The 11,127-nt window shown below is 42.8% G+C and overlaps 1 protein-coding gene across 4 annotated transcripts; it reads left to right on the top strand.

Moving 5' to 3' along the window:
• The first annotated feature begins 3,650 nt into the window (after positions 1 to 3,650).
• Positions 3,651 to 10,441, top strand: LOC120021640 (RNA/RNP complex-1-interacting phosphatase-like). 4 transcript variants are annotated; one of them, XM_038965448.1, is made up of 10 exons: positions 3,651 to 3,973; positions 4,228 to 4,278; positions 4,405 to 4,480; positions 5,108 to 5,209; positions 5,342 to 5,465; positions 5,601 to 5,661; positions 5,764 to 5,810; positions 5,887 to 5,962; positions 6,049 to 6,177; positions 9,346 to 10,441. In XM_038965448.1, the coding sequence occupies exons 1-10, from the start codon at positions 3,846 to 3,848 to the stop codon at positions 9,674 to 9,676; spliced, it is 1,125 nt and encodes a 374-aa protein (XP_038821376.1). In that variant the 5' UTR covers positions 3,651 to 3,845; the 3' UTR covers positions 9,677 to 10,441. The 4 variants fall into 4 exon arrangements, with proteins under 4 accessions (XP_038821376.1, XP_038821377.1, XP_038821378.1 ...); XM_038965450.1 differs by having other exon boundaries at positions 3,806 to 3,973; positions 4,186 to 4,278; positions 5,078 to 5,209; XM_038965447.1 differs by having other exon boundaries at positions 3,806 to 3,973; positions 5,078 to 5,209.
• Positions 10,442 to 11,127: the final 686 nt, after the last annotated feature.

An 11,127-nucleotide genomic window follows, 5' to 3' on the forward strand; every position in this document is an offset into this window, starting at 1 on the left:
TAAAACATGTGGAACTCTATGCACGCTGCGCCTTGGTCTACTCATTTCGACGAGCGTGACAGAAAGGCACATGCCCATCAGGCAGGTCAGGATTTTTGGGGGGTTGCCCAAAGATTATGATCCCTTGCCTGAACATTTAAAGTATCTGTTTTCACCTACACACAGGGGAGGAACCACAAAGACCAGACTACTGTCAGTATTTTATTTTTTACTTATTGTTAGGGATGGGTCCGAGTACTCAATTCAAGGTTTGCAGTCAATAACTAATGCTGCGTTCAAGTGGGATACTCAAAAGTACTACTTGTAAACTGGAAGCAAAGAGTTGTGTGCTTTCAACTTGAGAACGCCACAAACAAATTGTAGTGTTAAAAACCATATTAATATATTGTTTTTCATAAATAATGTTTTGTTGTTGCATTTAACTTCTGAAAATGCTGTTATCGAGGTAATTTCCTTAGTATGTGATGTCAGAGTTCAGTATGTAATAGAGGTCGGAGCTCAGAGATGATAAACAAGTTTCCCACTACTAATTACCAGTTGCGGTGGCGTTCAAGTGGATTTCTCCCAGTCGTATTCTGGTATTTACGAATTTAGGAGCTGTTATGAACGCCTCATAATAATCGCCACATGTAAAGTGAACTTAACACAGCCCGGATGACTGACTGACAGACACACCTGCCTGGAGAAGACACTCACTGACACATACTAACAGTGATGGGATCCCAAGGCTCTCTGAAGGCTTCGGCGCTTGCCCGAAAAAACGGATCATTACTGGGAGGTTCATTATTTGTTCACAATGCACGTTAGTGACATCTGCTGGTCAGCAATAAATAGCAGTGTGTGATTATCAGATATTATCAGCGAAAACAATGAACTGAGCAAATGTCAAATTGGCTTTTTACCAAATTACCGTACAACAGACCACATATTCACCCTACACACACTTTTTTTACCTTTATTTAACTAGGCAAGTCAGTTAAGAACAAATTATTATTTACAATGACGGCCTAGAAACAGTGGGTTAACTGCCTTGTTCAGGGGCAGAATGACAGATTTTTACCTTGTCAGCTCTGGAATTCGATCTAGGAACCTTTACGGTTACTGGCCCAATGCTCTAACCACTAGGCTACCTGCCACTCTAATTGACAAACATACAAACAAAAACAAAGGCAAAGTCTTCTCATGTTTTCTTGATTTCAAAAATGCTTTTGGCTCAATTTGGCATAAGGGACTGCTATACAAATTGATGGAAAGTGGTGTTGGGGGAAAATATTATAGACATTATAAAATCCAAGTACACAAACAACAAGTGTGCGATTAAAATGGGTAAAAAACACACACATTTCTTTCCAAAGGGCCGGGGGGTGAGACAGGGATGCAGCTTAAGCTCCACCCTCTTCAATATATATTTCAACGAATTGGCGAGGGCACTAGAATGGTCTGCAGCACCCGGCCTCACCCTACTAGAATCTGAAGTCAAATATCTATTGTTTGCTGATGATCTGGTGCTTCTCTCCCCAACCAAGGAGGGCCTACAGCAGCACTTAGATCTTCTGCACAGATTCTGTCAGACCTGGGCCCTGACAGTAAATCTCAGTAAGACAAAATGAATGGTGTTCCAAAAAAGGTCCAGTTGCCAGGACCACGAATACAAATTCCATCTAGACACTGTTGTGCTAGCCTAGAGCACACAAAACACTATACATACCTTGGCCTAAACATCAGCGCCACTGGTAACTTCCACAAAGCTGTGAACGATGTGAGAGAAAAGGCAAGAAGGGCCTTCTATGCCATCAAAAGGAACATGAAATTCGACATACCAATTAGGATCTGTCTAAAATTACTTGAATCAGTTATAGAACCCATTGCCCTTTATGGTTGTGAGGACTGGGGTCCGTTCACCAACCAAGATTTCACAAAATGGGACAAACACCAAATCAAGACTCTGCATGCAGAATTCTGCAAAAATATCCTCTGTGTACAATGTGAAACACCAAATAATACATGCAGAGAAGAATTAGGCTAATACCCGCTAATTATCAAAATCCAGAAAAGAGCTGTTAAATTCTACAACCACCTAAAAGGAAGTGATTACCAAACCTTCCATAACAAAGCCATCACCTACAGAGAAATTAACCTGGAGAAGAGCCCCCCTAAGCAAGGTGGTCCTGGGGCTCTGTTCACAAACAGACCCCACAGAGGTCCAGGACAGCAACACATATAGACCCAACCAAATCATGAGAAAACAAAAAGATAATTACTTGACGCATTGGAAAGAATTTACAAAAAAAATCTGAGCAAAATAGAACCCTATTTGGCCCTAAACATAGTACACAGTGTCAGAATACCTGACCACTGTGACTGACCCAAACTTAAGGAAAGCTTTGACTATGTACAGACTCAGTGAGCATAGCCTTGCTATTGAGAAAGGTCACCGAATGCAGACATGGCTCTCAAGAGAAGACAGGCTATGTTGTCTTAGGTCTCTCTTTATTTAGTGTTGTGTTGTCTCTCTTGTCGTGATGTGTGTTTTGTCCTATATTTAAATATGTTATTTTTAATCCCAGCCGACGTCCACGCAGGAGGCCTTTTGGTAGGCCGTCATTTTAAATAAGAATTTGTTCTTAACTGACTTGCCTAGTTAAATAAAGGTTAAATAAATATGTGCACACTGCCCACAAAATGAGGTGGAAATTGAGCTGCACTTCCTAATCTCCTGCCAAATGTATGACCATATTAAAGACACATATTACCCTCAGATTACACAGACCTCCAATTTTGATAAACTCCCATATCTGTTGGGTGAAATGCCACAGTGTGCAATCACAGCAGCAAGATGTGTGACCTGTTGCCACAAGAAAAAGTCAACCAGTGAAAAACAAACACCTATATTTATGTTTATTTATTTTTCCATTTGTACTTTTACTATTTGCACATCATTACAACACTGTATATAGAGATATGACATTTGAATTTACTTTATTATTTTGGAAATTATTTGTATTGTTTATTTCACTTTTGTTTATTATCTATTTCACTTGCTTTGGAAATGTAAACATATGTTTCCCATGCCAATAAAGGCCCTTTAAATTGAAATTGAATTGTTTTTTTTTCATCCACTATTTTCATCAATATCCCGTGGCGAAGCGGTAAATCGTTAGCTTTAATAGCCAATAATAGGTTGGAATTAGGATGCTTAAGACAGAATCTTATACTAGACGAAGTAAAACACATTATTTGAACAACACTGCAGAAAGTATGGTTTCACATAAAACAATTTTCAAAAGAGCGTGCCTTCAACCTCATACCATTACGTCTCTAACTGTTCTATAGTTCTCGACTCTACCCGCTAAACTACTGGTCAGGTGAACCTATTGGCACAACATCCTAATTATATTTGTGAGTACGGTGTCCAGTAGAAGTCGGTGTTTGAAAGCAGCCTGGACTCGAAGAAATCACCGGAACCACGGCAAAATCAGTGGGATCTCGCATTTTGCGTCACACGGGTTGAAAAAGCACGCGATTTAAAGGAAGCTTCGGACGTCATTGATGACGTACTTTGATAAAGCGATAAATGAGTCCGCCACCCGCACACTGCTTCGAAGTTAGCTGCTTAGCGAGTTCGGCACCTGCCCCGGTGCTCCGTTATCAAACAATCACTACAGACAACTGACTGACAACCCAATGGTGCTTTAGAAAGACTGTGTCTATATTGGTCTAGCAATATCTGCTATGCTTGTATTCAGGCTTAAATTGGGGTTCCTCTCCTGCGATAACCCATCCAAACCACTAGGGGAGAACAGAAACATTCTGGCAGCAAACTAGACTTTCCTTACGTCATCCAAATGCGGCAGCTGAAAGGTGGAATGCGATTCGTGCTAAATTGTTTTCGGTTAAATACATTAACTTCTGTTTTCAGATCAAATGAAACACGATTTATGTTAACTGTTGAGAATAATTCATATTTTACTGGGTGAGTAAGGAAATTGTTGACGACGTTACAGCAAAAATGTGCCTTGAGAACTAACGTAGTTAGCTAGCTCTAGCTAATCCTCTGTCGACCGCCCAGACATTTTTGATACTTTTCTCAATACGTCTGTGTTGTCGATATAATTTGATAGCTAACTAGCTGACGTAGAAATACTTTGGTTTTGCTGCTAGTGGCTAATACACATTTTATTTCAGATCATGTTGATTGTATAAGTAAGGTTGTCTGTTACCCAAAAGTGAACCCAAGAAAAAGATGCCACCTCACAAGAAAAACGGGATACCGGACAGGTAAATAGCCACTGTTTGAACGGTTAACTATTTAATGCTAATGTTAGCCCCCAGAGCTGGACCTCAATTAGTAATGTAGACGGGATTATAGACTGTCATATTGATGTCCAACAATCTCTCCTACAGATGGGAAGACTACCAGGCCGTAGGGAAGATTATATCTGGGACGCGGTTCATCGCTTTTAAAGTCCCTCTGAAACCGGTAACTGTCAAGAGCTGTGTGTGTGTGTGTGTTTTAAGTCACTCAACTCCACGATGTACTTGATGTGAAATACATGGTGGATTTCAGTGACTTCGCTGTGTGTCCCCCTGGTGTGTTGTCAAGCACTGGGTAGTCTAGGAAACCCAGAACTAGAATCTAGCGGGATTGTGTCAGATGCTCAATGTTATGTTTTTATTTAACTAGGCAAGTCATTTGAGACCAAATTCTTATTTTACAATGACGGCCTACCATTATGCGAGTCTGTCCAAAAGAGATTAAGCACTGGGTTACGGGGTTGGTGTTAGTGGCCTTGGGGTTTGTAATAGGTATACTGGGATGTATTCGTTATTCAGATTCCGTTGCAAAACGTTTTGCAACAGGAACCTTTTACTCTAGGATGCAAACAGAGCAAACAAAACGGTGAGGGACCTACCTGAATATGTCAAATAGAAAATCTTGTTTATGTTGCAAAAGGTTTTCCGTTTGGAGTAAATGATTTCTGTTGCAAAATGTTTTGCAACGGAGTCTGACTAATGGTACACCCCTGGTAGCTAGGAATGTTAGTAGTTACTAGGCTAATAACTGTGTGTGTTCCAGTCCCTGTGTCGTCATGTTGAACGTTCGCAGGCGTTTGGTCCATGGGAGCTGATGCAGACTATGGAGAAAGATGGACAGGAGCTGGGACTGATTATAGACCTCACCTTTACTACGCGCTACTACAAACCTGAGGTACACACACACACACACACACACACACACACACACACACACACACACACACACACACACACACACACACACACACACACACACACAATCACTTACTGTGTAGTCTAGTGTAGTTTGTGTGTGTGTGTGTAGGACCTTCCAGACTCTGTGTTCTACCTGAAGATTTTCACAGCTGGTCATGAAGTTCCCAGCGACCCCACAATCCTTAGCTTCAAACGTGCCGTCCGCGGGTTCCTACGAGACAACACACACAACGGTCAGTCACACACCACACACACACCCTCACTGGTGGTTAGTGAAACTGATTGTCTGTGTCTTGTTAGTTAATCGTCAACATATCAGCAGAAATACAAGATAATGTAAACGTATTTATTATCTTTCTCTTTCAAAGATAAGCTGATCGGAGTACACTGTACTCATGGGCTCAACAGGACAGGCTACCTGGTCTGTAGGTAAGGAGCTTTTAGCAGATTTTGTGGGGTTTCTGGTAGATTCTACACGTGCTTAGTTTGTAACCTATATCTTTCTCTTTTCCTCTTCTCTCTCCTCTTCAGGTATCTGATAGATGTAGATGGGATTGATCCTAAAGAGGCTGTGGAGTGTGAGTACTGAACCTCATTCAAAAATTGTGTGCACGCATGCATGTGTGTAATGTTTTTTCCCGTGTGTTATTCCAGTGTTTAACTCTTCGCGGGGTCACCCCATAGAAAGAGAGAACTACCTGAAAGACCTACAGACTGGGCCAAAGAGAAGGTAATTTGTTGGTCGGTTGGTCGGTCTCTCTATCGTTGTCTCTGTCTATCCATACTTTTATTCATCCATTTCTCCTCCCTCTGCAGTAACGATGGGATGGAGGAGTCGGAGCAGGAGCCAATCAGAGGCCGCTCTGGCAGTCGTCATAACATTCTCGACTCTCCTGCCCACCACCGCGACAGACATTACGACAGGCATGACCACAACCAATTTGTGTAAGCACTCTGACCTCTAACCCTTATAGACATACAGGTATGTCTATATACAGTGCTATCGTAAAGTATTCAGATCCCTTGACTTTTTCCCCCAAAATTTAAAGTTATAGCCTTATTCTAAAATTGATTAAATATATCAATCTACACACAACACCCCATAAAAATAAACCAGATACCTTATTTACATACTCGTTTTTCAACCACTCCACAAATTTCTTGTTAACAAACTATAGTTTTGGCAAGTCGGTTAGGACATCTACTTTGTGCATGACAAGTAATTTTTCCAACAATTGTTTACAGACAGATTATTTCACTTATAATTCACTGTATCACAATTTCAGTGGGTCAGAAGTTTACATACACTAAATTAACTGTGTCTTTAAATGGCTTACAGAATTTCAGAAAATGATGTCATGGCTTTAGAAGTTTCTGATAGGCTAATTGACATAATTTGAGTCAATTGGAGGTGTACCTGTGGATGTATTTCAAGGCCTACCTTCAAACTCAGTGCCTCTTTGCTTGGCATCATGGGAAAATCTAAATAAATCAGCCAAGACTTCAGAAAATAAATTGTAGACCTCCACAAGTCTGGTTCATCCTTGGGAGCAATTTCCAAATGCCTGAAAGTACCACGTTCATCTGTACAAACAATAGTACGCAAGTATAAACACCATGGGACCACGCAGCCGTCATACCGCTCAGGAAGAAGACGCGTTCTGTCTCCTAGAGATGAACGTACTCTGGTGCGAAAAGTGCAAATCAATCCCAGAACAACAGCAAAGGACCTTGTGAAGATGCTGGAGGAAACGGGTACCAAAGTATCTATATCCACAGTAAAATAAGTCCTATATTGACACAACCTGAAAGGCCCCTCGACAAGGAAGAAGCCACTGCTCCAAAACCACCATAAAAAAGCCAGAATACGGATTGTAACTGCACATGGGGACAATGTCCTTTTTGGAGAAATGTCCTCTGATCTGATGACACAAAAATAGAACTATTTGGCCATAATGACCATCGTTATGTTTGGAGGAAAAAGGGGGTGGCTTGCAAGCCGAAAAACACCATCCTAACCGTGATGCACGGGGGTGGCAGCATCATGTTGTGGGGGTGCTTTGCTGCAGGAGGGACTGGTGCACTTCACAAAATAGATGGCATCACGAGGGAAAATGATGTGGATATATTGAAGCAACAACTCAAGACAACAGACAGGAAGTTAAAGCTTGGTCGCAAATGGGTCTGCCAAATGGACAATAACCCCAAGCATACTTCCAAAGTTGTGGCAAAATGGCTTAAGGACAACAAAGTCAAGGTATTGGAATGGCCATCACAAAGCACTGACTTCAATCCTATAGAAAATGTGTGGGCAGAACTGAAAAAGCGTGTGCGAGCAAGGAGGCCTACAAACCTGTCTCGGTTACACCAGCTCTATCAGGAGGAATGGGCCAAAATTCACCCAACTTATTGTGGAAGTTTGTGTAAGGCTACCTGAAACGTTTGACCCAAGTTAAACAATTTAAAGGCAATGCTACCAAATACTAATTGAGTGTATGTAAACTTCTGACCCACTGGGAATGTGATGAAAGCAATAAAAGCTGTAATAAATCATTCTCTCTTCTGACATTTCACATTCTTAAAATAAAGTGGTGATCCTAACTGACCTAAGACAGGAAACTTTTACTAGGATTAAATATCAGGAAATGTGAAACTGAGTTTAAATGTATTTGGCTGAGGTGTATGTAAACTTCCGACTTCAACTGTAAGTATTCAGACCCTTTGCAATGAGACTTGCAATTGAGCTCAGGTGCATCCTGTTTCCACTGGCCATCCATGATGTTTCTACAACTTGAAATGACCACAGGTGGACTCCATTCAATTGATTTGACATGATTTGGAAAGGCGCACACACCTGTCTATTTAAGGTCCCACAGTTCACAGTGCATGTCAGAGCAAAACCCAAGCCATGAGGTCGAATGAGTTGTCCGTAGAGCTCCGAGACAGGATTGTGTCGCGGCAAAGATCTGGGGAAGGGTACATTAAAGTGTCTGCAGTATTGAAGCGCCCGGCAAACAGTGGCCATCATTCTTAAATGGAAGAAGCTTGGAACGACTAAGACTTCCTAGAGCTGGCCGCCTGGCCAAACTGAGCTTTTGGGGGAGAAGGGCCTTGGTCAGGGAGGGGACCAAGAATCCAATCGTCACTCTGACAGAGCTCTAGAGTTCCTCTGTGGAGATGGGAGAACCTTCCAGAAGGACAACCATCTCTGCTGCACTTCACCATAGTAGTGGCCAGACGGGAGCCACTCTTCAGTAAAAGGCACCTGACAGCCTGCTTGGAGTTTGCCAAAAGACACCTGAAGGACTCAGACCATGAGAACCAAGATTCTCTGGTCTGATGAACCAAGATTGGCCTGATGCCAAGTGTCACATCTGGAGGAAACCTGGCACCATACCTACGGTGAAGCATGGTGGTGGCAGCATCATGCTGTGGCATGTTTTTCAGCGGCAGGGACTTGGAGTCTCGTCAGGATCAAGGCAAAGATGAATGGAGCAAAGTACAGAGAGATGCTTGACGAAAACCTGCTCCAAAGTGCTGGGGACCTCAGACTGGGGCGACGGTTCACCTTCCAGCAGGACAACATCCCTAAGCACACAGCCAAGACAACGCAGGATTTGCTTCAGGACAAGTCTCTGAATGTCCTTCTGTGGCCCAGCTAGAGCCCGTTACTTAAACCCGATCGAAAATCTGTAGAGAGACCTAAAAATGGCTGTGCAACGACGATCCCCATCCAACCTGACAGAGCTTGAGAGGATCTGCGGAGAAGGATGGGAGAAACTCTCCAAATACAGGTGTGCCAAGCTTGTAGCTTCATACCACAGAAGACTCTAGGCTTTAATTGTTGCCAATGGTGCTTCAACAAAGTACTGAGTAAATTGTCTGAATATTTATGTAAATGTGATATTTAAGTTTTTAGTAAATTAGCTTAAAAAAAATTGAACACTTTTTGGTTTGTGTGTAGATGGATTGAGGGGGGGACCATTTTTAATACATTTTAGAATAATGCTGTAACGTAACAAAATATGGAAAAGGTCAAGGGGTCTGAATACTTTCCGAATTCACTCCATATGTTTAATTTTGGTGTGACGGTTCTGCTCTTGCTCTCTACAGGCCTCTCCACCAGAGGGGTATGAACCACCAGACTCATGGCTTCCCTCCTCCTCTGCCTCCTTATGGCATGTGGCCTCCCCACCCTAGCCTTCTCTCCCATCCTCCTCACTTCAACAACTACCAATGGAGACCCCCCCCGCCACAGAACAACTGGAGGAGGCCCTACCCACCAGAGGAAGACAGGAGGGGAGGGGAGGACTGGAGGTCATCCCACCACGAGGGCGAGAGGAGAGTTCACTGCCCTCCCCCTTGCCCTGTTCTCCCCCTTTACTCCCCCAAAGGGTGGACTAATGAGCCTGAGTGGTCTGCCTCCTCCCTCCCCTCTGAATAGATAAGTGGCCCACAGAGGAAAGTCCGCCCACGACACAAACGCAGCAAAGACTGGACTAAATAGATGAGGGGGGAGTGCAGTTTGCTTTTTAAAAATGAAAAGTGAAGCTTCCAGGTGTTTGACTGCTGCAGTTCCACGGGGGCTGAATAGTTTGATTTGCTTTTAGAAACAGATTTTAATTGAGAGATGTGTTCGGTTGAGACGGAGAGAAAGGCCTTAGTTCACTTACATAAAGTGCCTGACTGACTGTTTACTGACTGACTAACCTTGTCCCCAGGCTATTGTGTATGTAAGGCTGGTACATCAACGATTCAATGTTGGCCTTACTGGGTAAAGTGGCATTTTATTTGAGAGCATAACACTTGTGAAAGGCGAGGCTCTGCTTGTGGTGTGTTAGCGTATGGGGGAGGTGTTATGGGAGATGATTGGTTGGTAGATTTAAGCTGGGTAAGTTCATGCCTATGCACCTGGAGTTTCTCCAGGTCTTTCTGTATTGGCTAACGGAGGCCACGTTCAACACGTTGGTTCTCCAGGCTCTTCGCGCAATTTGGGTGGAAGTGCCTGGGAATGAGATGACTTGACGATTGATTTACTGACTGTTGGCTGACTGACTGGTTTCCATTAGACATGAGTTGCCAATGCACTCTCTGTTCCATGTATGTATCATGTATTTACATTTAAGTCATTTAGCAGACGCTCTTATCCAGAGTGACTTACAAATGTACCTTTTTTTATTTTTTATTTTATTTAAATTTAACTAGGCAAGTCAGTTAAGAACAGATTCTTATTTTCAATGACGGCCTAGGAACAGTGGGTTAACTGCCTGTTCAGGGGCAGATCGGGGATTTGAACTTGCAACCTTTCGGTTACTAGTCCAACGCTCTAACCACTAGGCTACCCTGCCGCCCCTATGTATGACAGGCAAATCATATACATACGTGACCATGTCATTTATGTGCTTTTTGGTCTGAGTGTGATCAAAGGTAATAAAGAACATTGGGAGCTGGAAAAACATGGTCTGTCTCGTGATTGAATGGTCACTATGTCTTAACTAACTACATGGTCTGTTCAAACTACAAGAATGAAACAATACTTTTTGAATTGCTGTAAAGACTTCTGTCTCCTGGTGATAATGGCGCCGAAAGCGATGGCCACCGTTTTATGATCCCGTAACCAATTGTGCTATTGTATGTTTATATATATTTTCTTGCGTTATTTGTAACTTATGTTGTACATAATGTTTCGGCCACCGTGTCTCATGACCGAAAAGAGCTTCTTGATCTCAGGGCAGCGTTTACTCACACCGTACTGGAGGAATTCTTCAACGAGTCGGACGGGAAGGATTTACTCCAGACAGCCGACAAGGCCCTCATCCCCGTCATTTGCATGGAGGAAAAGACGGGGGTATTGTAGACGACGGTCCGGGTGCCTTGTAAGGATCCATCGCCGAG

Source organism: Salvelinus namaycush, chromosome 26 (assembly GCF_016432855.1).
Source record: "Salvelinus namaycush isolate Seneca chromosome 26, SaNama_1.0, whole genome shotgun sequence".
Classification (NCBI taxonomy): Eukaryota; Metazoa; Chordata; class Actinopteri; order Salmoniformes; family Salmonidae; genus Salvelinus; species Salvelinus namaycush.

Coding starts and splice junctions, on each gene's coding strand:
- LOC120021640 (XM_038965447.1), top strand. CDS start 3,846: ATGCGGCAGCTGAAAGGTGGAATGCGATTCGTGCTAAATTGTTTTCGG. Junction 4,481..5,077: donor TTAAAGTCCCTCTGAAACCG/GTAACTGTCAAG, acceptor TGTGTGTTCCAG/TCCCTGTGTCGTCATGTTGA. Junction 5,466..5,600: donor ACGAGACAACACACACAACG/GTCAGTCACACA, acceptor TCTCTTTCAAAG/ATAAGCTGATCGGAGTACAC.